Source organism: Oncorhynchus clarkii, chromosome 25 (assembly GCF_045791955.1).
Source record: "Oncorhynchus clarkii lewisi isolate Uvic-CL-2024 chromosome 25, UVic_Ocla_1.0, whole genome shotgun sequence".
Classification (NCBI taxonomy): Eukaryota; Metazoa; Chordata; class Actinopteri; order Salmoniformes; family Salmonidae; genus Oncorhynchus; species Oncorhynchus clarkii.
In genome coordinates, this window is record NC_092171.1 from 17,012,070 (window position 1) to 17,040,046 (window position 27,977).

At 43.9% G+C, this 27,977-nt stretch overlaps 1 protein-coding gene across 1 annotated transcript; it reads left to right on the forward strand.

The window, feature by feature from the left end:
- The first annotated feature begins 687 nt into the window (after nucleotides 1–687).
- On the forward strand, nucleotides 688–27,977 carry LOC139383571 (1-phosphatidylinositol 4,5-bisphosphate phosphodiesterase beta-2-like). The gene is made up of 34 exons (XM_071128153.1): nucleotides 688–1,269; nucleotides 2,156–2,259; nucleotides 5,630–5,741; nucleotides 6,040–6,117; nucleotides 7,201–7,269; nucleotides 8,084–8,224; nucleotides 8,758–8,837; nucleotides 8,922–8,975; nucleotides 9,234–9,309; nucleotides 9,463–9,563; nucleotides 9,761–9,927; nucleotides 10,135–10,281; nucleotides 10,570–10,727; nucleotides 11,472–11,554; nucleotides 11,743–11,827; nucleotides 14,171–14,365; nucleotides 14,525–14,623; nucleotides 14,709–14,805; nucleotides 15,017–15,101; nucleotides 15,201–15,325; nucleotides 15,656–15,807; nucleotides 16,307–16,471; nucleotides 16,573–16,672; nucleotides 16,956–17,060; nucleotides 17,267–17,328; nucleotides 17,524–17,611; nucleotides 17,737–18,225; nucleotides 19,538–19,721; nucleotides 20,688–20,829; nucleotides 22,375–22,439; nucleotides 24,265–24,324; nucleotides 25,708–25,765; nucleotides 26,677–26,760; nucleotides 27,807–27,977. Exons 1-34 carry the CDS (start codon nucleotides 688–690, stop codon nucleotides 27,975–27,977), a joined length of 4,563 nt encoding a protein of 1,520 aa, XP_070984254.1.

Genomic DNA, 27,977 nt, shown 5'->3' on the forward strand with positions numbered 1-27,977 from the left:
ATTCCCTCCAGGCCTGAGGGCACATACTTTCTAGTAGGCTTACATTTAAGATATGGCAAATAGGAGTGGCGATATCATCTGCTATTATCCTCTGTAATTTTCCATCTGTCACGCCCTGACCTTAGAGAGCGGTTTTATTTCTCTATTTGGTTATGTCAGGGTGTGATGTGGGGTGGGCATTCTATGTTTTGTTTTCTATGTTTCTTTATTTCTATGTTTTGGCCGGGTATGGTTCTCAATCAGGGACAGCTGTCTATCGTGATCTCTGATTGGGAATCATACTTAGGTTTCCCTTTTTCCCTCCTTTCAGTGTGGGTAGTTATCTTTGTTAGTGGCACAATAAGCTTCACGGTTGTTTCTTCGGTTCTTGTTTTGTTGGCGACATTCTAAATAAAAAGGAAAATGCACGCTCACCACGCTGCACCTTGGTCCACTTCCTTCGACAGCTGTGACAGAACTACCCACCACCAAAGGACCAACCAGCGTGGCCAGGAGGAGCAGGGATCCTGGGCCCAGGAGAAGAGAATGGAAGACATATTGGACATGGGAGGAGGTTATGGCAGGGGACATGACCCTGCCATGGAAACAGGCTGAAGTAGCGAGGGAGGAATGATTTCGCTACCAGGAGTCACGGCAACGGAGCAGGCACGAGAGGCAGCCCCCACATAATTTTTTTGGGGGTGGCACATGGGTAGTCTAGCTGAGTCAGGTTGGAGACCTGAGCCAATTCCCCGTGCTTACCGTGGCGAGCGTCGTACTGGTCAGGCACCGTGTTATGCGGTGGAGTGCACGGTGTCTCCAGTGCGCATTCATAGTCCGGTGCGCTACCTTCTCTACGGCCCAGGATATCCTGCGCCAGCTCTGTGCACTGTGTCTCCGGTGCATCTGCACAGCCTACTGCGTCCTGTGCCTGCATCCCGCACGTGCCGGGCTAAAGTAACCATCCAGCCAGGACTGGTTGTGCAGGCTCTACGCTCGAGACCTCCAGTGCTCCTCCACAGCCTACTGTATCCTGTGCCCGCTCCCAGAACCAGGCCTTCTGTATGTCTTCCCAGCCTGGTGAACCTGGTGAGTCCTGAAGTGATGATCCATGGCATGAAGCCTCCAGTGATCATCCATGGCAAGAAGCCTCCTGTGATGATCCATGGCACGAAGCCTCCAGTGATGATCCATGGCACGAAGCCTCCAGTGATGATCCATGGCATGAAGCTTCCAGTTATGATCCATGGCACGAAGCCTCCAGTGATGATCCATGGCACGAAGCCTCCAGTGATGATCCATGGCATGAAGCCTCCAGTGATGATCCATGGCACGAAGCCTCCAGTGATGATCCATGGCAAGAAGCCTCCAGTGATGATCCATGGCAAGAAGTCTCCAGTGATGATCTATGGCAAGAAGCCTCCAGTGAGGATCCATCCATGGCATGAAGCCTCCAGTGATGATCCATGGCACGAAGCCTCCAGTGATGATCCATGGCATGAAGCCTCCAGTGATGATCCATGGCACGAAGCCTCCAGTGATGATCCATGGCATGAAGCCTCCAGTGATGATCCATGGCACGAAGCCTCCAGTGATGATCCATGGCACGAAGCCTCCAGTGATGATCCATGGCATGAAGCCTCCAGTGATGATCCATGGCACGAAGCCTCCAGTGATGATCCATGGCAAGAAGCCTCCAGTGATGATCCATGGCAAGAAGTCTCCAGTGATGATCTATGGCAAGAAGCCTCCAGTGAGGATCCATCCATGGCATGAAGCCTCCAGTGATGATCCATGGCACGAAGCCTCCAGTGATGATCCATGGCATGAAGCCTCCAGTGATGATCCATGGCACGAAGCCTCCAGTGATGATCCATGGCATGAAGCCTCCAGTGATGATCCATGGCACGAAGCCTCCAGTGATGATCCATGGCAAGAAGCCTCCAGTGATGATCCATGGCAAGAAGTCTCCAGTGAGGAGTCATGGCACGAAGCCTCCAGTGATGATCCATGGCACGAAGCTTCCAGTGATGATCCATGGCAAGAAGCCTCCAGTGATGATCCATGGCAAGAAGTCTCCAGTGAGGAGTCATGGCACGAAGCCTCCAGTGATGATCCATGGCACGAAGCCTCCAGTGAGGAGTCATGGCACGAAGCCTCCAACGACGGCCTCCAGTCCGGAGCCCCCAGCGACGGCGCCCAGTCCGGGGCCCCCAGCGTCGGCGCCCAGTCTGGGGCCCACCGCGAGGGTCCCCACACCAGAGGCGCCACCAAAGTGGGGTGAGCCAGTGGAGGAGCGGGGTCTACGTCCCACACCAGAGCCGCCACCACGGATAGTTGCTCACCCGGACCCTCCCTTATAGGTTCAGGTTTTGCGGCCAGAGTCCGCACCTTTGGGTGGGGGGGTTACTGTCACGCCCTGACCTTAGAGACCTGTTTATTTCTCTATTTGGTTAGGTGTGATGTGGGGTGGGCATTCTGTTTTGTTTTCCCTCCTTTCAGTGTGGGTAGTTATCTTTGCTAGTGACACTATAGCCCTGTAAACTTCACGGTTGTTTCTTCGTTTCTTGTTTTGTTGGCGACATTTTAAATAAAAAAGAAAATTTAAGCTCACCACAATGCACCATGGTCCACTTCTATCGACGGCGGTGACACCATCCAAATTGTCATATCCCTGTGGCTCGTCATTGTTGATAGACAACAATACTTTTTTCACCTCTACCACACTCACTTTATGGAATTCAAAAGTACAATTCTTGTCTTTCAAAATTTGGTCAGCTATACTTGGATGTTTAGTGTCAGCGTTTGTGGCTGGCATGTCATGCCTTAAGTTTGCTAATTTGCCAATGAAAAAATCATCAAAGTAGTTAGCAATATCAGTCGGTTTTGTAATGAATGAGCCATCTGATTCAATGAATGATGGCGCAGAGTTGGCCTTTTTTCCCAAAATGTAATTTAAGGTGCTCCAAAGCTTTTAAATATCATTCTTTATGTAATTTATCTTTGTTTCATAGTATTGTTTCTTCTTTTTATTCAGTTTAGTCACATAATTTCTCAATTTGCAGTATGTTTGCCAATCGGTTGTGCAGCCAGACTTATTTGCCATTCATTTTGCCTCATCCCTCTCAACCATACAAGTTTTAAATTCCTCATCAATCCACAGGGATTTAACAGTTTTCAGTTATTTTCTTAATGGGTGCGTGCTTGTTAGTAACTGGGATAAGCAATTTCCTAAATGTGTGAAGTGCAGTGTCTGGTTGCGCCTCATTACACACCACAAATATTCTTTACATCATCAACATATGAATCACTATAAAACTTATTCTATGATCTCTTAAACACTATATTAGGCCCAGCCTTAGGAACTTTCCTAGATATGGCTACTATATTATGATCACTACATCCTGTGGATTTGGATAATGCTTTAGAGCAGATTTCTGCAGCATTAGTAAAGATGTAATCAATACATGTGGATGATTTCATTCCTGAGCTGTTTAACTACCCTGGTAGGTTGACTGATAACCTGAACCAGGTTGCAGGCACTGGTTACAATTTGAAGCTTTTTCTTGAGTGGGCAGCTTGATGAAAGCCAGTCAATATTTAAATCGCCCAGAAAATATACCTCTCTGTTGATATCACATACATTATCAAGCATTTCACACATGTTATACAGATACTGACTGTTAACACTTGGTGGTCTGTAGCAGCTTCCCACAAGAACGGGTGTTTAGGTGAGGCATATGAACCTGTACTCACATTACATCAACAGTATTTAACATGAGATCCTCTCTAATCTTGACAGGAATGTGGTTCTGAATATAAACAGCAACACCTCCACCACTAGCATTCGTGTATTTTCTGTAAATGTTATAACCTTGTATTGCTACCACTGTATCATCAAAGGTATTGTCTAAGTGAGTTTCAGAGATAGTCAGAATATGAATGTCCTTTGTTACTGGCAAGTTATTAATTGCATGAACCTTCTTTGTTAAGCTACATATGTTAACGTAGGCTATTTTGAGCACTTTTCTGGTATGCTTGTTTGTTTTCATTGCTTTACTGGGAAGCTTAGCAGAAGTAGATATTCTCATGTTGTTTATGCTAGTGCAGGGTGAGTTGCATCCAGTGGTCTTCCTACTAGAGCACACCTCCTCAGTGCTCACAGCATAAATCTGGTTCATAGGCACATGATTGCTGCATACAATAGCTGTAGGATCAGCAGAGGCATTCAGGGCAGTTAGAGGGACATACATTAGATTAATTACATGGCGTCTACCAATGCCCCTGCTATAATGTACATTTGCCAAAGCATTATGATGACTCTGTGACACAATGGTAGGGGGTAACTGAGCTGGGCTTGGGTCATGAATCACATACAGGTACTTTCGACTTAGAAACTCTACAGTGTAAATGCTGGATACGGTATGTTGTACATACTGTATGCTTTTATTGCTGCCTTGGAAATATTGCCATACATCAAGTTTCCCCTTCAAAAGTGTGAATGATGTGCTATTTGATCTAATATAATGTTCTATTTGATCTAATATGATGTTTTATTTGTTCTAATATAATGTTCTATTTGTTCTAATATAATGTTCTATTTGTTCTAATATAATGTTCTATTTGTTCTAATATAATGTTCTGTTTGTTCTAATATAATGTTATATTTGATCTAATATAATGTTATATTTGATCTAATATAATGTTCTATTTGATCTAATATGATGTTTTATTTGTTCTAATATAATGTTCTATTTGTTCTAATATAATGTTCTATTTGTTCTAATATAATGTTCTATTTGTTCTAATATAATGTTCTATTTGATCTAATATAATGTTCTATTTGATCTAATGTAGGACATTATTATTAGGCCTACCACAAACACTCCTGTCCTTATGTAACTTGGGTCCTCCTATCCCTATGCAATTGTCCTAAAGTATTGCTCTCAAGTGGATATTTGCATATTACACAAATTACAGGGAACAGTCAGAAGCAGAAGCAATGAATCAGCATTAATCAGTGCCCTCTCTGCCACCTTTGGCCATCTAACATGATACAGTACATTTCATTTCTCTACACCACATTATTAAAAGCAAATTAAAATCAATATACCATTAGATCAGTAATCCATCACAGATAGAACAAGCATCCTGGCAATTGTCTCTCAATATTGTACAGTATGCAGTCTACATTTGGGAACTGATTGTTATGTCCAGCAGCATGCTGTGATTGTGTTGTAAAATATGTGTCTGGAGAAGAGGAAAAACATTAACAGACTAAATTAAAGCTCAGGTCCATGGAAGTTCAGTCATTATTTGCCAGTGGCAAGGGGATGATCAAAATAAATTAGATTTGTAAACAGAATACTAATTCATATCATCATCAAACATTTTGTGCATTCAGTGTCACACTATTTAAGTTAGATTTTCTGACAACCCTTTCACCAAGTCAAATAATGTCATTTTTATTGCTGGGCTCATTTGCAATGCATATTTGTTGGGGTGCCTCCTCCCTTGTCATCCCTACCTGTGTCTGACTGTAGCTACAGTACATCTCTCCAAGGGCACAGTGAGAGTACAGGTAGGGTTGATCAGTCACTGGTCAGCTCCATGGTGTAGAGGGGTCACCTCCACCAGTCACACACAACAGGAGAGGAGACAATAGAGGGACCAACACAATGGACAAGAGACGGTATACCCTGGAGCCACCAGAGGTCAAACTCTACTTGGTCAAAGGAGACAGGTTTACCAAATGGTCAGAGGTGAGTTGGCTACTCTTGAAAGTGCAGTAAATTCCTGGAGAAAATCTTCTATTGAAAACAAGTTCATTAGTTCACTTTGAATGAGAATCACAGAAAGATCTCTACAAAATACATTGCATTTACAAAGACTCCATTGATGTAAAACATCCATTACAATTTCCAGGGTTGCCTCTATAAATAATACAAGTTGTCTGTCCTCAAGACCCTGAGCTATAGCTCTGTCACAAAACTAGCTGGGCCAAGTATAAATTCTGTGATAAGGTTTGCAATAACTCAAAATATATTTCTCCTCAATCAGGAGTCAACCAAGACTGTGCCTGTCACCATGAAAATGGACCCTAAGGGCTACTACCTCTACTGGACTAACCAAAGCAAGGTAAGGTAACAGAAGTGACATTGCACAATGAGATAATTACTGCCAAATAATTGGGTTACAGTGAGTAAATATTGCCCCCTTATATAATCTGCCTGGTTGCTTAGTTGAGCAGTTTAGGTCCTTATGTGTTAAATCCAGGCCATATGAAATGTGTTCTGGCTGCCTCAGGCTCCACAGCTCTAGAATGGGGTCCGTCAGGCTGTGGGATGACTTAGAGCCTCAACCGCTGTAACCACAATGTACTGTATGTTAACAGTGAATTACATTTAGCTGAGGAATGGTTTAGAGCGTTGCATTGCGCCTCACAGTCCCAGCAGCCTTGTGGATTGTATTGATTGAAGCTGATGTGGGTTTTACCAGCCTGCTCCGCTGCAAAGATGAATTCAGAACAATGCTCATTGGGCTTCTCTCTCTCTCTCTCTCTCTCTCTCTCTCTCTCTCTCTCTCTCTCTCTCTCTCTCTTTTGCTCTTTCTTTCTTTCTTTCTTTCCCAAATAATAACAAATAATCATTGTTTTATCATAGAAAGATACAATTTGTTTTCTCAGTATGCAGTGGGTTCTACTTCACACTGAGTGTACAAAACATTAGGAACACCTGCTCTTTTAATGACAGACTGACCAGGCGAATCCAGGTGAAAGCTATGATCCTTATTGATGTCACTTGTTAAATCCACTTAGTGTAGATGTAGTGGAGGATTTTTAAGCTTTGAGAGAATTGAGACGTGTATGTGTGCCATTCAGAAGGGTGAATGGGCGAGACAAAAGATTTAAGAGCCTTTGAACGGGGTATGATAGTAGGTGCCAGGTGCATCGGTTTGTGTCAAGAACTGCAACACTGCTGGGTTTTTAACGTTCAACAGTTTCCTGTGTGTATCAAGAATGGTCCACCACCTAATGGACATCCAACCAATTTGACACAACTGTGGGAAGCATTGGGGTCAACATGCCCCGACATATTGACGCTAGTCTGAGGGAAAAGGTGGGGGGGGGGGGGGGGGGGGGGGTGTAACTCAATAATTGGAAGGTTTCCTCAATGGTTTGTACACTCAGTGGGTTTTAATTTTATAATTCCCCATTCCTAGGAGACAGAGTTCCTGGATGTTGCAAACATCAGAGATACCAGATCAGGAAAATATGCAAAACTTCCTAAAGTGAGTACCATTACGTAAGAGCTATAATGCTTTCACTGCTGCGTGATCCACTCAATACAACCATTCTCTATCTGTTTGTCTGTAAAAACCTCTGCATGCATTCTGAAGTGTGTTGTATAATTGAGGGGGAATTTGCATTGCAAAATCAGCAATAAACACAATGCCAGTGCACACACACACCCAGACACACACAGTGTTAGTGATGTGATTGCAGCCAAAGCGAGAGCCCAGCTGTGTGATTTCTGTGCTGCAGATCAAGCTGTAGAGATATGATTGAGTTTGACAGTTTGAATTTCTCCCACTGCTTTCTCCCACACTGAGCTGTCTCCATAGAGAGTTTCAGTATGCAGCCATTACTCCCTACTACTGGGGTAGGTCACAGCTATTCCCTGGGGGATAAACAACATCATCCCCATAGCTGGTGTGCCATCTATCTATGCAGTCTGTCTTATGTGTTGCTGTCAAGGAGAGCAGTTGCTCTTCTATAAGCCATGGATACTGTATCAAAACAAATGCTGTAGCATCATTGATCTGTTGGTACTGTAGTAGTTGAGGACATAGTAACTCCCCAGTTCCTCTGCTGAGCTGCTGCTCTCATGTTTCTCAGCTCTGGTCGGGAGTTTGCATGCACTGATTTGCCTGGTCCAGCTTGAGCTCCCAGGCGTCCTGTGTATGGAAAACAGACACTAGGGTGCAGCAGGGCTCATTTCCCTCTCTCCAAACAGACATTGCGATAACATAGGTACAAAGGAACAATTACTTGTGGTCACTGGAATTTAGGTTTTTACAAATGTCTGTCCGTTCTCATCAACAGCACCCTAAAGTCAGGAATGTGTTCAACCTGGATTTTCCAAACAGCGACCATCTAGTCAAAACCCTGACTGTTGTCACAGGCCCTGACATGGTGAATTTGACTTACCACAACTTCTTTGCTTACAAGGAGAAAGTGACACAGGTAATGCACATTAATAATCCTTACTTCGTTCCATCTTCTTTACAGCAACATGACATAACCAGAGCTCATACTGCCCGTACTGCATGTAAAATAACTTCAAATCATAGTGTCATACATATATATATATATAAATATATATAAATTAAACATAATGAGATAGGCAAATTTACTCTCAATGTTTACATACCTATCAGCATCACCTTACCACCAACATTTGTTTAAGTGATATTCGTTGCCTGATTCCATACTGGCTCTGCAGCTCTATCCTCAGGTCAACAACTAATATATAAGCCTTCATTTCCACCACAAAGCAGCCTCTGTCCTAGCCCTCTTTTTGAGTTTACGACTACAATATCCGGTTTTAATAAACTCTAATGAAAATAACAATTGATAGACAGTCAACATGCGTGACTCTCTCTTCCTGAAGCACAGATCAGTTCCGTGCCCCCTAGTGGTCACAAATAAAACAATATTATCAGGACATGTCGTAAATCCAGACAGCTATTTCATGCAGCTATGGTGTGATGTTGTAGAACTGGGCTGCTGATATCCTGTCCATTGCTTACAACCCATCGAGGAACAACGCTTGCAGACAAGTCTTCATGGAGAAAATGTGAGTGGACATGGACCGGTCTCTCTCTATGTTGTTAGCCAGTAAATTATAATATTTTTTTTTTGATAAACCTCTCCATCCTAGGTATGTCCGCATCTCCCTTCAGACCAATAAGGATGGCAAGATCCCTGTCAAAAAGTGAGTCACAGACAATGTCATGTCGAATTGGTTTAACATCTGCACTATCTAGAACCTGAAAGGGTTCTTTGGCTGTCCCCATAGGAGGGTTCTACATGGAGGGTTCTACCTGGAACCAAAAAGTGTTCTCCTATGGGGACAGCTGAAGAACCCTTTTGGAAACCTTTTTTCTACGAGTGTACAACAACAGTTGAACAGATTCAGTCAATTTAAACTACATTCAAGCCTCTCATTAGCTGTCTTTATTTCCATCCTCAGTATTTACAAGATGTTTCCAGCTGATAAGAAGAGGGTGGAGGGAGCTCTAGCTTCAGCACACCTCCCCAAAGGAAAGGTCAGAGAGAAACCCCGGTGTTTTTCAACAGTCACAATTCTGGGGTCTGCACCTATGTAGTCCAAGTACTTATCGTAATCCTTTTTAAAGGTGTATCATAAATTATTTTCAGTAAAGTGTCATAATGTGACAGGCTGTTGTGTGTTCTCTCAGGGTGACACTATGAAGCCGGACGTCTTCACTGAAGCTGCTTTCAAGCTCTTCCTGATGAGTCTTTGTCCCCGGCCTGAGATCTATGAGATCTTCACATCCTAGTAAGTAACATTCATACTTACCAATTGGAGAATACAGGCACGAGGTGATGCCAGGTGTAATTGTCATCATGTTCTCCTCAATGGTTGGTCGGTCGAGTGTCCAGCTCATGCATTAGTTCCCTGGCTCAGGGTTTGTCTGGGCCCTGGCTGATGTAAGATGCTGTTGATGGGATTGTCACGGCTGATTGTCCCTCCAGCTCTGCCAAGGCTAAGCCCTACATGACCAAGGAGAGCCTGGCCAAGTTCGTCAACGAAAAGCAGCGTGACTCCCGCCTCAATGAAGAGCTATTCCCCCGCTTCAGACCTGACCAGGTGAAGGCCCTTATTGAGAAGTACGAACCCTGCTCCTCCAACTCCAACAGAGGTAAGAGACACATATATACAGTTTGATTACTAAAGGTCAGGACAGTAGAACTAACATAGAAGCCTAAATCATCACATTACTACTGCATTAGCCAATCTTCATCATTGACTACACTCTATTCCCAATCGTTACTGTATTCTAAATCCAGTGTTTTATAGAAGAGAGATGTGTAACACTGTTATAATGCACAGGTATCTTATTCTACAGGTCAGATTTCTCCGGAAGGTCTGCTGTACTACTTGATGGGGCCTGAGACATCTGTGGTCATACTGGACAAGCTGGCCAAGTGTCAGGACATGAGCCAACCTTTGCCCCACTACCTCATCAAGTCTTCCCATAACACATACCTGACGGGTGAGATGGGAACAGTCTTTAAACTATCACACATTTCAACAAAGCTATGGTACACAAGGTTGTAAAAGGCTACTCAGAGCAATGCAAATGGGAATGCCTATTTTTCTTATCAGAAACTGTGAGCCCAGAGCTAGTAGTAGAAGCAGTAGAAAGACAATGGCTGAATGATCTTTGACAATCCTTTCTGGTTATTTCCTTAATTGAAATGACCGAAAATCTTATAGACTGTGGTTTTAATGCATCTTTGAGTGTCTCTAAAGTGTAAAATGACCCCCAATCCCTCCACAGCTGGTCAGTTTTCCGGCGTGTCGTCTCCAGAGATGTACCGCCAGTGTCTGCTGGCCGGCTGCCGCTGCCTGGAGCTGGATTGCTGGAAGGGAAAACCACCGGATGAGGAGCCTATTATCACCCACGGCTTCACCATGACAACTGAGATTCTGTTCAAGGTCAGGTGTCAGTCAGCCCTCATCTCTCAGTGCTGGACAGTGCAATAGTGCTGTAAAACCAAATATTCATACATTTTGAAAGGAATATACAACCTATTTTTGGGGGATTCTAGCCTTAACCTTAGCCAATATGATGCGTGCCAACCAAAGACAAAGCATCTAACTAAATGTACACCATTGACCCATTGTGACCACTGTTGCAGTCCCCATTTACACAGCCCTGATTCATTAAGACTCACAGACAACAGAGATAGTGTCACTAATGCCGGGCCCTGACTGTTACTGTTACGCAACGGTAGTCCAGACCCAAGCACCTACTGTAGCAGTGCCCCAGGAAGTGGCCCCTGCTTTACGTCTCACAGTGACAGCTTTCTTTGTGGCTCTGCCAGCAGGTGTCAATAGAGACACAGCGCAGAGTGTCATGATGGGCCTGGGCACTGGAGCCCGCGTGCAGCACGGCAGCCTTAGCACACCACACCATACGTCCCCTGGGCCCCTCACTCAACACTGCCATTTAAGGGCACCCAGAGCTCCACTCTAACTGGCACACAGACCAAACCAAACGCCTCAGCATAGTTTACTGTCAAACACGGATTTCCTCCAGCCTTGATGATGTTTGGCCTGCCTCCAGCTCGTTTAGCTGGGTCTGATAGAGTTGTGTTGATACTGCCAGTCATGCTGTGTGTCTACTTAGTATGTCCCAGAGTCCAGATCGGTCTGTCTGTCTGTTTGTCTGTGTGACAGGATGTGATTGAGGCCATCGCGGAAAGCGCCTTCAAGACGTCACAGTACCCCGTCATCCTCTCCTTTGAGAACCATGTGGACTCGTAAGACAATGCATTTCACTCCTCTTTTCAAATTAAAAACATGCAAGTTTAGCGTTCAGTGCCCCTACCATCACAAACATTTCTTTGGGTTCTGAATATCATGTGACTATTTATATCATATGATTGATCCTGTAACCTGCATGTAGACAATAATGGATTATCATTGAAGCTGGATTATGTTTTTCCAGGGTGAAGCAGCAGGAGAAAATGGCTAACTACTGTAAGACCATATTTGGAGATATGCTGCTAATGGATCCTCTGGACAAGTACCCTGTGAGTGGGACTGTCTATTAGGAACAAACAAGTCCATTTGTCTCAGTCATATCCATTCATGGACAAGCCATATTCATTTTCATCTGTTAAACATAAGAAGTTCACATGGTGTGTGGAGGCGCCACTATAACCTGGCGTTCGGTCCGGGAGCCCTATAGGACAGCGCACAATTGGCCCAGCGCTGTTCGGAGTAAGGGAGAGTTTGGCCGGTGGGGCTTTCCTTGGCTCATCATGCTCTAGCGACTACTTTTGACAGGACTGGTCGCCTGCAAGCTGACTCCAGTCGTCAATCGATCAGTGTTTCCTCCGACACGTTGGTGCTGCTGACATCCGGGTTAAGCGAGCAGTGTTTCCTCTGACACGTTGGTGGTGCTGACATCCGGATTAAGCGAGCAGTGTTTCCTCTGACACATTGGTGCGGCTGACATCCAGATTAAGCGAGCAGTGTTTCCTCTGACACGTTGGTGCTGCTGACATCCGGGTTAAGCAAGCAGTGTTTCCTCTGACACATTGGTGCGGCTGACATCCGGGTCAGCGAGCAGTGTGATAAGAAGTAGGCAGCCAGGCAGGCCATGTTTCAGAGGATGCATGACTCGAACTCTTGCAGAGAAGAGCCAAGAGACCTAACGCGAGGAGAAAATGGTGTAAAAAATACACTTGTGACCATAATAGTGAAGACATAGATAACACATATGGAATCATGTAGTAAGAAAAAAGTGTTAAACAAATCTAAAAATATTTTAAAATTGAGATTCTTCAAAGTGGCCACCCTTTGCCTTTATGACAGCTTTGCACACTATTGGCATTCTCTCAACCAGCTTCACCTGGAATGCTTTTCTAACAGTCTTGTTGGAGTTCCCACATATGCTGAGCCCTTTTTGGCTGCTCTTCCTTCACTCTGCGTTCCAACTCATCTCAAACCATCTCAACTGGGTTGAGGTCGGGTGATTGTGGAGGCCAGGTTATCTGATGCAGCATTCCATCACTCTCCTTCTTGGTCAATTAGCCTTTACACAGCCTGGAGGTGTGTTAGGTCATTGTCCTGTTGAAAAACAAATGATAGCCCCACTATGGGCAAACCAGATGGGATGGTGTATCGCTTCAGAATGCTGTGGTAGCCATGCTGGTTAAGTGTGCCTTGAATTCTAAATAAACCATTGACAGTGTCACCAGCAAAGCACCCCCACACCATCACACCTCCTCCTTCATGCTTCACGGTGGGAAGCACACATGCGGAGATCATCCGTTCACCTACACTCACAAAGACAAAGTGGTTTAAACCAAAGTCTCTTCTTATTGGTGTCCTTTATTAGTGGCTTCTTTGCAATTTGACCATGATGGCCTGATTTTCACAGTCCCCTCTGAACAGTTGATGTTGAGAAGTGTCTGTTACTTGAACTTTGTGAAGCATTTATTTGGGCTTCAATTTCTGAGGCTGGTAGCTCTAATGAACGTATCCTCTTCAGTAGAGGTAATTCTGGGTCATCCTTTCCTGTGGAGGTCCTCATGAGAGCCAGTTTCATCATAGCGCTTGATGGTTTTTGCGACTGCACTTGAAGAAACGTTCAACGTTTTTGACATTTTCTGGATTGACTGACCTTCATGTCTTAAAGTAATGATGGACTGTTGTTTCTCTTTGCTTATTTGAGCTGTTCTTGCCATAATATGGACTTGGTCTTTTACCAAATAGGGCTATCTTCTGTATACCACCCCTACCTTGTCACAACACAACACAACTGATTGGCTCAAAGGCATTAAGAAGGAAAGAAATTCCACAAGTGAACTTTTAACAAGGCACATGTTATTTCAAATGCATTCCAGGTGACAAATTCTTGAAGCTGGTTGAGAAATTGCCAAGAGTGTGCAAACCTGTCATCAAGGCAATGGTTGGCTACTTTGAAGAATCCCAAATATAAAATATATTTTGATTTGTTTAATACTTTTTTGGTTACTACTTGATTCCATATGTATTATTTCATAGTTTTGATGTTTTCACTATTATTCTATTATTAGAAAATAGTACAAACAAAACAAACCCTTGAATGAGTAGGTTTGTTCAAACTTTTAACTGGTACTGTATATATACGGTCTATATCCTCAGTTTAAACGTACATAAATTTAAAGACCGAACCTTCACCCTCACCACCTCTTCCTGTTACACATTACTACTACAGTTTACTCTTATCAGCCTCTGTAGCCTTCTAAACTGATTTATGTGTTAAGCTAACCAATATTGACCTTGCTTGAACAGAGCACAAGTACACTGTATGTGTGTTGCCACCTGAGTGTGTGTGCGTGTGTGCCTGGCCTCCTTCCCTGAAGTGTGTTTTCTCCCATGAGCAGATGAAGCCAGGTCTGCAGATCCCCAGCCCAGCAGAGCTCATGGGGAAGATCCTGATCAAGAACAAGAAGGGCAGCCATGGGAAGCCCAGCCAGGCCTGCCCCAAGAAGACAGAAGAGTCAGAGCAGCCCATAGTCACAGCTAGCGCTGGCCAGGAGCCCAACCAGACAGGCCCTACTAACCCTGAGGACCAGTGTGTGACTGGTGTGTAATACAGGGCACAAACCAAATGACATTGTATGGTGATTGTACTGTATTAATCCTCCAGATAATGTTGCAGCCACATTGTTGTAGTAAATATTGAGGCTGTATGTGTCTTATGTCCAGAAGGGGAGATGACCATGACCGGGGAGGAGGTGACCCTGACCGGGGAGGAGGTGACCATGACTGATGACCATGAAGAACAGCAGGAGGATGAAGACCAGGATGAGGAGAAGATGAAGAACTCGGACGAGGTATGGCAAGATGGTGTTTCTAAGCCTCTTTCTATGTCAGTAGATGTTTCAGACAGGAGCTAACTTCCTGTCTATCCTCCTATAGGGTACAGCGGGACAGGAAGTGACAGCGTATGAGGAGATGTCTGCCATTGTCAACTACATCCAACCCACCAAATTCATCTCCTTTGATAACTCCCGAAGTAAGTTGTGATTTGTTGATGCTAATTTGGGGCAGGGGTTAGATGAGGGTAACTTGTCCCTCTACAAAAATAAGAAGGAGCAGTTTTAAAATAATAACGTTATATGATATAAAACTTTACACAAAGTAAATGTCATATTACTGTTTATCTAGTTGTTGTTGCTGATGGAAACTAATATTCTGCTTGATCACTCTCATTCTCCTGTGGACAGAGAAAAACAAGAGCTACCTCATCTCATCTTTTGTAGAGACCAAAGGGGAAAGTATGATCTCCAAGACTGCAGTGGAGTTTGTGGAGTATCCTTTGACAACTGTTTATTTAGCTCTGATTGAATTACTCTCAAATAATTTTCTGTCACATTTGTGAATGCAAATTTCCTTAGTATGACAACCCAGATACAACAAGAGGCAGATGAGTAGGATTTACCCTAAAGGAACCAGAATGGACTCTTCCAACTACAGCCCTCAGCCCTTCTGGAACGCTGGATGCCAGATGGTGGCGCTCAACTACCAAACAATGGGTTAAGCTATACCAGCTGTCTGGGATTGGTATTAGTTTATGGCTGAAAAACTGGTGTGACAACTTCTGATTGTTCCCATTATTGTTGTTAGTCATGATAAGGCACACTTGCAGAGTTTGTTTCCTGAAATTGTAATCTTGAGTCGGAGATTGAGTAGCGTTTCTTATATCCACCACTGGAGGTCAGTGTTGTACTGTTTTGAGTTGGACAATGGTCTACTGCACATGCCATAAAAAGACAGATCTATCTCACATTTGTGTTATAATGCAGTAATGAATTAACATGTTTTGAAATTGTGAAATGTTCTGAAAATGTTGTTTTTTCCCCCAGATTTCCCAATGCAGCACAACATGTCTCTATTTGAATTCAACGGGAGGACAGGCTACCTCCTCAAGCATGACCTCCTCCGCCGTAGTGACAAGAAGTTTGACCCCTATTGTGAAAGGATCGACACCATTGTGGCCAACACACTGACCATCAAGGCACGTTTACGCCAATCTCACAGAGAGAGCAGCAGACCTCAGCACTATTCACTATTCTTGCTTTAGGTTTTGGTTGCAGGCATTTAGACAGTTAATTTTAAAATGATAGGACTAAAATGTGTGAGTTATAATGTAATTATACGACTGTTATGGTCATTATCAAACTGCATTCTGGATCATTATTCATGGATTAACTTTGGGAGAACTGCTTCAGCTGGTTGTTTGCAGCTCGGGGCTAATTTCCTCCCACTTGTTTTGATGTCCTTAGTCTCTCTCTCTCTCTCTCTCTCTCCCTCTCTCTCTCTCTCTCTCTCTCTCTCTGTGTCTCTGTGTCTCTCTCTCTCTCTGTGTCTTGGCTCAATATGCCTGTCTGTTTTGTGATATGTGTACAGGCCTGCTGTCAGCTGTATTTTCTTCCTTATTTACTCTTGGCCTACATGTGTTTCTAAAGGTTATAGTGTACAGTACACTGTATATCCATTATCATAATTCCCTTCAGATATACTCAGGCCAGTTCCTGTCAGACAAGAGTGTGAAGACAGGCGTAGAGGTGGAGATCATTGGGTTGCCAGGAGACCCCAAGAAGAAGTACCGGACCAGGTGGTCAACCACACCGAACGCCATTAACCCAGTTTGGAATGAAGAACCCTTTGTTTTTGAGAAGGTATATTCATTCAATTCGTTCAGTTATTATTTTTTATAAGCAAACAAATTTGCCTTGTCGAATGCATGTCAGAAGGGTCAAGCTTGTTGTTGTGTGGACAGATCCTGCTGCCTGACATGGCCTCTCTCAGGGTCGTGGTTCACGAGGAGGGAGGGAAGTTTCTGGGCCACAGGATCATCCCCATCGAGGCCCTTCAGTCAGGTCTGTTTGATAACATGTTACATAACCTTTCTCCTATGTGTAGTAACACTGTCATTACTCTAGTGAAAACACAGTATGAACATGGTGTTGTTACAGTGTTAAGTGATTACAGATTTACTACACAGATATAAGAGCAATTTCATGTAAATAGTTACCCATTTCTACCTGGGTTAAAAATTTAACTTCTACCCAGAATTCCAGAGCATGAGGCTGATTGAAGTAGACCTTGCACCAGAAGGCTTCTGCGTTTGTCTGATTGATTCATGGGGTTTGTGCTCTGCAGGCTTCCAGCACATCTGTCTGCGCAGTGAGAGCAACATGCCGCTCACTCTGCCAGCTCTCTTTGTGTACATCGAGGTCAAGGACTACATCCCTGCTGCTTTTGCAGGTACAGTACAGTTACTTTCAGTTCCTATTTCCAGAAAACGCACAAAATCATTTTAATTTGCATGCTTATGCCTAATTTGGGCAGGTAAGATTTAAGCCTATAGATGGTGTTTTAAGAGTAAATTATTATTTTGCACTGAGTGACTGATTATGAAACAGGACTATAACGTGGTGTAATTTGTTCAGTATTGTCTTGTTCTGTCCCAGATTTCACAGATGCCTTATTCAACCCAACTAAAAATTCTGAGAAGACAACAAAGACGACAGAGGTAAAACAATTCCAAGACAGAACTCATTGATCCACATGAAAATTACATGTTTCACTCGCAAGGTCCTCGTCCTTTTACAACAAAATATGTCCATAGTGAGATGCTTACTGAAAATGGCTTAAGAACTGAAAAGGGATTTGTGGTTTTATAAAGTCTTTCTTATGGGATTGATGCTCTTGTGTTCTGTTCCCGCAGTCATCAGCAGACTACATATCCCCATACGAGATGCCCCTTGTTAACTTAATACCGACTGTTGGAGAGAAGGCTACATATACAAAAAGAGGTAAAGGAGGCTGTTTCCTGTTGGTAGGGCCAAGTTATCTATTCACTAGAGTTTGAGTGCAAAGTATGTGAAAAGTAATGTTGTTTTGTAGTTCACTGAGCTCTTTGCCAATGCTGTTTCACTAGAGCCTGAGACTAAAGCTCCCTCTCCAGTGGAGGAAGCTGATACTACCACTGGTATCCAGGATACTCCGCCTACTCCTGAAGAGGCCCCTCCAGAGCCTGAACCCAACATGGACTCACCGTCTCCCGCAAACACCATCAGTGTGGAGGCTGAACCTGTTCCAATCATTCAGCCATCTGTTGTTGGCCCCATCCAGAGTGTAGAGCACGTTACAGAGCCTGAGGCCCTCCCTAACACCCCTGATGTGGACCCAGAGGCTGCCCTAGCCACAGAGTTGACCCCTGACCCTAAGGTTGACTCTACTACCTGTACAGACCCCAACAGTAACGTTGATTCCACTCTAGATGTTAACTCCAATGTCGTCCCTACCCCTGATCCAGATGTTGAGTCCACTTCTGTTGCCGACCCTGCTATAGCTCCTGTCCCTCCATCTGAGCCCAGCTCATCCGATCCTGCACCTGAGGACTCCACTCCTCCAGATGACAATGAAGGTAACACCAGTGACTCTTCTATGTCCAGAATATACTTAAAAAAAATAAATGCATACAGTACCAGTCAAAAGTTTGGACACACCTACACATTCAAGGGTTTTTCTTTATTTTGACTATTTTCTACCTTGTAGAATAATAGTTAAGACATCAAAACTATGAATGAACACATATGGAATCATGTAGTAAGCAAAATAGTGTTAAACAAATCAAAATATATTTTAGATTTTAGATTCCTGAAACTAGCCACCCTTTGCCTTAATGACAGCTTTGCACACTCTTGGCATTCTCTCAAACAGCTTCACCTTGAATGCTTTTCCAATAGTCTTGAAGGAGTTCCCACATATGCTGAGCACTTGTTGGCTGCTTTTCCTTCATTCTGTCTAATGTCCATTGCTTGTGTTTCTTGGCCCAAGCAAGTCTCTTCTTCTTATTGTTGTCCTTCAGTAGTGGTTTCTTTGCAGCAATTCGACCATGAAGACTTGATTCTCGCGGTCTCCTCTGAACAGTTGATGTTGAGATGTGTCTGTTACTTGAACTCTGTGAAACATTTATTTGGGCTCCAATTTCTGAGGCTCGTAACTAATGAACTCATCCTCTGCATAAGAAAAAATAAGAATTTGTTCTTAACTGACATGCCTAGTTAAAGGTTAAATAAAAATAAAAGCAGAGATAACTCTGAGTCTTCCTTTCCTGTGGCGGTCCTCATGAGATCCAGTTTCACCATAGCGCTTGATGGTTTTTGCGATTGCACTTGAAATGTTCCGCATTGACTGACCTTCATGTCTTAAAGTAATGATGGACTGTCATTTCTCTTTGCTTGTTTAAGCTGTTCTTGCCATAATATGGACTTTGTCTTTTGCCAAATAGGGTTATATTCTGTATACCACCCCTACCTTGTTACAACACAACTGATTGGCTCAAACGCATTAAGAAGGAAAGAAATTCCACAAATTAACTTTTAACAACGCACGCCTGTTAATTGAAATGCATTCCAGGTGACTACCTCATGAAGCTGGTTGAGAGAATGCCAAAAGTGTGCAAGCCTGTCATCAAGTCAAAGCGTGGCTACTTTGAAGAATCTCAAATGTAAAATATATTTTTTGGTTACTACATGATACTTCCATATGTGTTATTTCATAGTTTTGATGTCTTCAGCATTATTCTACAATGTAGAAAATTGTAACAATAAAGAAAAACCATGAGTAGGTGAGTCCAAACTTTTGACTGGTACTGTATATCCGAAAAAATAGGAGCCGTGTAAAATCTGACAACCTCCAACCATATTGTCCCCTTTCCTCTTCTCCCCTTTTAGAGCCATCCACAGTTCCATGTGAGGAGCTACTACAGCACAAGAGTTTCCTGAAGGTCACCAAGAGACAGGAGAAAGACATGAAGGAGCTGGAGAAGAAGTTCCAGAAGAAAGGGGAGGAGTTGATCCAGAAATACAGCGACACCTTCAAAGCCCTCAAGAAGAAGAACTCCATGAAGAAAAAAGAGTAATGGAATACAGTCTTTTTTATATTTTCTTTTAGCCTTGTGTTCATCTTATTCCCCTCTGATCCACTAGGTGGTGGTGGCAGACACACCAAATGTAATCAAGTTGCTTTTCTGTTGGCCAGTTTAATTAACAATAATTGTATTTAGACCAATAATAATTCGTTTCAGGGAGATTTTGAATATTCTTTATTTAATGTTTTTTGGTAGAGCAATTAATGGAGGGATAATGATATCCTCTATGAAGATATGTTTTTAACTTGCAAAGACATAAAAACATGTTTTATTTAACTAGGCAGGTCAGTTAAGAACAAATTGTTATTTACAATGACGGCCTACCCCGGCCAAATCCGGACGACCCTGGGCCGGTTGTGATACAGCCTGGATTTGAACCAGGGACTGTAGTGACACCTCTTACATTGAGATGCAGTGCCTTAGACCGCTGTGCCACTCGGGAGACTTACCCAGTAACCTTTCTTGGAAAAGCCATGATTATGCACTGTCAAAGTGCCAACCGCATTATTGATACTAGGGACAGCAGTGTTTCCTGTCCTCGTATCCTGACCAGTTAAACTTGGGGCCCTGGTCAGGTCACATTATCAGGAGAAAAAAAAACCTGGCCCTACAATCGTACTTGATTTATTATTTTAACATGGTGTCATATTGAGACCAAGTCTCTTTTTCGAATGATCCTTGCACAATACAAACACAAACATCAGTACAAAACACAATAAAATACTACATGACAAAGCATGATAATAAAAAACAGCGATTAGCCATACTGCTGGGATGAAGTAACAGACCTCCATGTGAGGCAGTGATGTGCAGAGCCCCCTGGTAGAGCTCCTTGGTAGAGCCCCTGGTAGACCCCTGGGTATTACAGGGGTCAGCAGACAGACTCAATTGTAGCGTCTAGTGTCATTTCATGTCCAGTGCCTGGTCCCTGACGTTTTGACTGTGTCCCCCAGGGTAGGGGGTGAAACGGCAGAGCCCGGCCCCAGGGTGGAGAGGGTGATGGAGCAGAAGGAGAGGCTGCAGGTGGAGCTCAAAGCTCTGTGGGTGGAGCAGTGTGATCAGCTGAAGAAGAGGAAGGAGCAGCATGCCACTGAGGTACAGTAAAGTACAGACCAACTCTACCTGCCAGAGTCGGTTTGATATTAAGGATATTATTGATAGTTATTTGCATAAACATACTGTATACTCTTATTCAAGGATGTCTTTCTTTTTACATTTAATCTATGTACTGGATAAGTAGTTGAGGTAAGATTATGTTTAATCCCCACCACCATGCACCTAACTAACTTCAGAGTGAATCTCACTTCCGGCCTTCAGCTGATGGCTGGGAGCCAGGCATGTAAGCACAGTATTGATTATCCATCACAGCCAGGTGCTCTTGGGTGCTCTTAGCATAAGCTCTGGATCTGCATCAGATAGAGGTCAATCAGGTTGTGACCTCACCACTCCGGGCCAGGGGAATAGACTCCCCTGGCCCGGAAGGCCAATCGAGTGTGTGACAGTAGCATCTCGTACTCAGGTCTCAGCCAGAGTCACAGTCAGAATCACATTCAGCCAAAGTCACAGTCAGAATCACATTCAGCCAGAGTCACAGTCAGAATCACATTCAGCCAGAGTCACAGTCAGAATCACATTCAGCCAGAGTCACAGTCAGAATCACATTCAGCCAAAGTCACAGTCAGAATCACATTCAGCCAGAGTCACAGTCAGAATCAAATTCAGCCAAAGTCACAGTCAGAATCACATTCAGCCAGAGTCACAGTCAGAATCACATTCAGCCAGAGTCACAGTCAGAATCACATTCAGCCGGAGTCACAGTCAGAATCACATTCAGCCAGAGTCACAGTCAGAATCACATTCAGCCCGAGTCACAGTCAGAATCACATTCAGCCGGAGTCACAGTCAGAATCACATTCAGCCAGAGTCACAGTCAGAATCACATTCAGCCAGAGTCACAGTCAGAATCAAATTCAGCCGGAGTCACAGTCAGAATCACATTCAGCCAGAGTCACAGTCAGAATCACATTCAGCCGGAGTCACAGTCAGAATCACATTCAGCCGGAGTCACAGTCAGAATCACATTCAGCCGGAGTCACAGTCAGAATCACATTCAGCCGGAGTCACAGTCAGAATCACATTCAGCCGGAGTCACAGTCAGAATCACATTCAGCCGGAGTCACAGTCAGAATCACATTCAGCCGGAGTCACAGTCAGAATCCCATTCAGCCGGAGTCACAGTCAGAATCACATTCAGCCGGAGTCACAGTCAGAATCACATTCAGCCGGAGTCACAGTCAGAATCACATTCAGCCGGAGTCACAGTCAGAATCACATTCAGCCGGAGTCACAGTCAGAATCACATTCAGCCAAAGTCACAGTCATAATCACATTCAGCCAGAGTCACAGTCAGAATCACATTCAGCTGGAGTCACAGTCAGAATCACATTCATTCAGAGTGCATGGAAATGCATGGCAAAAGTTGTGTTACAGTAGTTTATTTATGTCTGAAGTTTAACAGCATATACTGCATGCTGTTTATCAGATCTCTAATACATTTCAGGGGTAACTTCAACTAGGTCTGTTTTGCTGTTGGTAGAGCTGCTACATTGTTACTGACGCATCCTGTTTCCTGTGTGACAGCGATTAGCCAAACTGTTGGAGATGGCCACAGAGAGACACATCAGTGAACTCAACACTCTGGCGAGGTGGGCCAACAGACACATCACAGTAGCCTTCTGCTTTCCTAAATTCAGGATCTCTAGATATATAGCAAATATAAGGAACTTATACAGCTAACTGGCAAAATAAAGGAAACACTTGAGTAAATTAGGAATACAACATATATTGAAAGCAGGTGCTTCCACACAGGTGTGGTTCCTGAGTTAATTAAGCAATGAACATCCCATCATGCTTCGGGTCATGTATAACAATGCCCAGTTCCCCAATATTTTGGCCTCCATGGCTAGAAGTCATCTCAGTGACCATGAAAGAGGTGTCTCAAGGAGCATAGGGGGTTTAAAGGGTGTGTGTGTGTTTCTCAGTCACCAGATCTCAACCCAATTGAACATTTATGGGAGATTCTGGAGCGGTGTCTGAGACAGCGTTTTCCACCCCCATCAACAAAACACCAAATTATGGAATTTCTTGTGGAAGAATGGTGTCACATCCCTCCAATAGAGTTCCAGACACTTGTAGAATCTATGCCAAGACAAATTGAAGCTGTCCTGGAGGCTCATGGTGGCCCAATGCCCTATTAAGACACTTGATGTTGGTGTCAGGTTATTCAGGGACCTCAGGGACCAGGTTATTCAGGGACCTCAGGGACCAGGTTATTCAGGGACCTCAGGGACCAGGTTATTCAGGGACCTCAGGGACCAGGTTATTCAGGGACCAGGTTATTCAGGGACCTCAGGGACCAGGTTATTCAGGGACCTCAGTGACCAGGTTATTCAGTGACCTCAGGGACCAGGTTATTCAGGGACCAGGTTATTCAGGGACCTCAGGGACCAGGTTATTCAGGGACCTCAGGGACCAGGTTATTCAGGGACCTCAGGGACCAGGTTATTCAGGGACCTCAGGGACCAGGTTATTCAGGGACCTCAGGGACCAGGTTATTCAGGAACCTTGGGGACCAGGTTATTCAGGGACCTCAGGGACCAGGTTATTCAGGGACCTCAGTGACCAGGTTATTCAGGGACCTCAGGGACCAGGTTATTCAGGGACCTCAGGGACCAGGTTATTCAGGGACCTCAGGGACCAGGTTATTCAGGAACCTTGGGGACCAGGTTATTCAGGGACCTCAGGGACCAGGTTATTCAGGGACCTTGAGGACCAGGTTATTCAGGGACCTCAGGGACCAGGTTATTCAGGGACCTCAGGGACCAGGTTATTCAGGGACCTCAGGGACCAGGTTATTTGGGGATCTCAGGGACCAGGCTATTCAGGGACTTCGGGGACCAGGTTATTTGGGGATCTCAGGGACCAGGCTATTCAGGGACCTCGGGGACCAGGTTATTCAGGGACCTCAGGCGGTTTATGCTGGTCTAAAGTGTGTGGGTTTTTGTGTACAGTATGTGTGTATGGGAGACAGAGAGACTGTGTGTGTGTGTGGTGTGTGTGTGTGTGTGTGTGTGTGTGTGTGTGTGTGTGTGTGTGTGTGTGTGTGTGTGTGTGTGTGTGTGTGTGTGTGTGTGTGTGTGTGTGTGTGAGAGAGAAAAGAGAGTGTGTGTGAGTGTTATCCAGTTTCCCCAGCTGGCAGATGGTTATCTAATGCCTGCCATTAGCCACCAGGTGATCAAACATCAGTATGAGGGATAAGAAAGCCTCTGTTTTAACTCATCAAACAGACACTGGACTACTTTATTGACCCTTTTTTACTTAGAAAATATGAACTGGAACATGGTCACACAGCCCGGCTGCATAAGACGCTTTATTGAGTGGGAGTTTTCATGTAATGGGCTGAGTGAGGCTTTCACTTGAATGGCCTTAAAATCACACCCAGTGATGTGCGCTCTCTGTTTCCTCCCCAAGTGAATCGAAGGAGGCAAAGAAGAAAGGGATGTCAAAGCGCTCAGGTTCAGACAAGGCAAGGTGAGCTGAATGTGTGCTAATGGAATCACATTAAAGGGCACTCATTTTACTCATTGATTGTGTCATTGTTCGATGTACTGGTACAGTACAAACAGTACAGGGCTCAAGGTTCAAGGTTCAAGTATTAATGTCACGTGCACAATCACAGTGAAATGCCTTTCTTGCTAACTCAAAACCCAACAATGCAGTAATCCATAACATAACAATAACAATAGGTAAAACAAAAACGCACAATAATTAAGAAATAAGAAGAACACAAGAAAGTAAGAAGCTATTTACAGGGTCAGTTCCAGTACCATATTTACAATGTGCAGGGATAGGTGGTGCTAGGGTAAGATATGTATAGGGGTAAGGTGACTAGGCATCAGGATATATGATAAACAGAGTAGCAGCAGGGTCAATTATGATTGTATGTGAGTGTGTGCATGTGTGTAGAGCACAGGGGGTTGGTAGCACCTTAATTGGGGAGGACGGGCTTGTGGTAGTGGCTGGAGCGGAATCAGTGGAATGTTATCAAATACATCAAACACATGGTTTCCATGGTTTCCTGGTGTTTGATGCCATTCCATTTACTCTGTTCCAGACATTATTATGAGACTTCCTGTCCTCAGCAGCCCCCTGTGGTATAGAGTCAGTATAGATGTCTGCATGATATGTGTGTGTTGGAGTGTCATTGTGAGTGAGTGTGTAGAGTCCTTTAGAGACTGTGCAAAAATGTAAATAAAATACAAGGGTCAACTCAGATAATCCGTGTAGCGATTCTGTAAGCTACTTAGCAGTGTTTTGGATTTGAGATAGAAGCTGACCAGGAGCCTGTTGGTGTCAGACTTGATACAACGGTACCGCTTGCCATGTGGAAGCAGAGAGAGCAGTCAATGGATTTGGTGGCTGGAAACTTTAATGATTTTCCGTGCCTTCCTTTCACACCGCCTGGTATAGAGGTCCTGAATTGCAGGGAGCTCAGACCCAGTGATGTGCTGGGCAGTCCGCACCATTCTCTGTAGCGTCATGCGATTGAGGAAGGTGCCGTTGCCATACCAAGCAGTGATGCAGCCAGTCAAGATGCTCTCAAGGGTGCAGCTGTATAACTATTTGTGGATTTGAGGGCCCATGCCAAACCTTTTCATATCAAATCAAATCAAATGTATTTATATAGCCCTTCGTACATCAGCTGATATCTCAAACAAATGGCCCATGCATTGGAACCTAGGTCCTAGGAGTATTTGAAATATGTAGAGTATACAGAGCTTTAAATGTTGGTCGGAAAGCTAAATTGCTTCCACGTGGCAGAGTGCTGCTGTGTTCTGAGTTGGAACAACTTTGTCATAGACCTAGACTACATAGTTTAATGGTAACATAATATATATATTTCTCTATACTTAGGCTGAAAAGGGCAATGAGCGTGGACCTGGCTGAGGAGTCTGCAAAGACTGATACAGTGGCAAGTATATTCCTTTTGAAATAAAATAGAACCGGCTATTATAGATGTCTCAGGTCTATGCTTTAATGGCAACACCTGGATGTACATGTGTCTCTGTAATTGATGCAGTACTTTCCACATCCATATAGAGAAATTCACATGGTTTTCATTCTCATTTGTCCATCTACTGTGGTAGACTGGGAGAGTAACTATGGTTACACTGAGCTAAAGAGCTTTTACAGAAGTGTACCGTACACAAAAGTGTCGGATTCATTAACATGACCACCCTCTCTGTTTACACACACTCCCACGTGCATGTGCTCTCTTGCTCTCTCACACAAAAAAAGAACACACACACGCATTGAGTTGAGTGAGGAGCAGAGCACTCACTCACCTCAGAGAGAGGACGGAGCACATGTAGAGTGGAGAGATGACTCACTGAGAGAGAGGTGGTGTTGCTCTTCTCAGCTGTTTACCATGTTGGCTCATCAGGAGTCATCCCAACTGTTCACAAGCACATCACTTCTACTCTGCTCCTTTCACACCAGTTCAACCAGGTTGATCTGAACACCTCAACGAAGGAGGGTTTAAAAGCATATTTTTTGTCTCTTTCATGAGTCTCTGAGAGGGGTTATGATGTGATAACGTCTTTGGTCAACCCAGCTTGTAGCTAATGTTTCACAGCGTAAAGAGCACTTGATGGAATTGGTCCAATCTGTTGTGACCCAACAGTATTGATCTCCTCTCAGGTTGGACCCTCCTGGGTTTACTGTACAAGATACCTCACACTGTCTCTCTCTCCTCATCTCTCTCTCTGTGTCTCTCTCTCATACTCTTCCTGTCCTTCAAGCATTTACGCTTTCTCGGCGCACACACACACAGCCATACAAAGCCTCTGCTCTCATTGACATGTTGGTACTGTACTCTTCTAGTCCACAGACAGCAGTCCTCAGCAGGATGCTCTCGTGAAGAGACAAACGGCCACACTGGATGAGATCAAAGGCATGGCCAATCAGGTACTGTAAACAAATAAACACACACACACACACACACACACACACACACACACACACACACACACACACACACACACACACACACACACACACACACACACACACACACACACACACACACACACACACACACACACACACACACCTGACCTGAGTTCACATACTATTTCAATGACTTAAATTACTTTCACATATATTTTGAAGTAAGTATTGATATTTTTGGGGTTGAAAATACAAGCAGTTGAATATTGGAATGTATTTGGAAATACACTTTGAAAGCATTGACATATTTTTGAAAATACTCAATTACACAGAGTATTTTCAAATACAAACAAATGGTCCCATGCATTGGAAACTAGGTCCTAGGAGTATTTGAAATAATATAATAACCAAGTATTTGAAAACATTTTCAAATAGTAGGCTATTTATAGGAAATTGTTTGAAAAAATACTTCCAATATAAGTAATTGACTTGGGACACATAAATAGAAAATACAAAAATACACAGAAAGTAAGTATTTAAATAACAAATAATCAAATACACATGTATTTGAACCCAGGTCTGGCACAGTCACATGCAAATGCACATGTACATGCACATACACACCTGTCCACACGTATCCGTATGCATACATGGGTATAAAGTGGCGGTTGTCATAAATGTTATTTTAAGAGAATGTCCATCCAGGCCAATCAACATCCAATATGTAAATGACGTAACACATGTAATGATGCATGATGTATACTGTCTTCAGCATGCACAGAACAGGTCCTATAAGCCTACTGGTAGACTAATCACACATTTGATTAAATCTAACTTGTGTCAGATACAGTATAGTTCCGATATTGATGTTTGATGAACGTATAGATTACACAGTAGATTTTCCAGTTGACCATGTGTCCAAAATGAAAGACATGGATGAATCCACCTTGCCCTGTGGATAACATCTATAAAGGATAATTATACAGTGCAAATAGAGGCATTTTCAACTCTCACCTCTTCCTCTCTCCTTCTCTCTCTGACCTCTCACCTCCACCTATCTGCAGCTCAATCAGGAGGCCCTGGCGGAGTATGAGAAGAAGATTAGGTCACTTCCTGTTGATCTGCGGGAGGCTGTGAACGTGTGTGTGGGGGCCCACTTCCCTGAGCAGATAGACCAGGCTGGGGAGAAGCAGCCGGATGGGGTGGGCTTCTATGGAAATGTCTTCCTGGGGTAG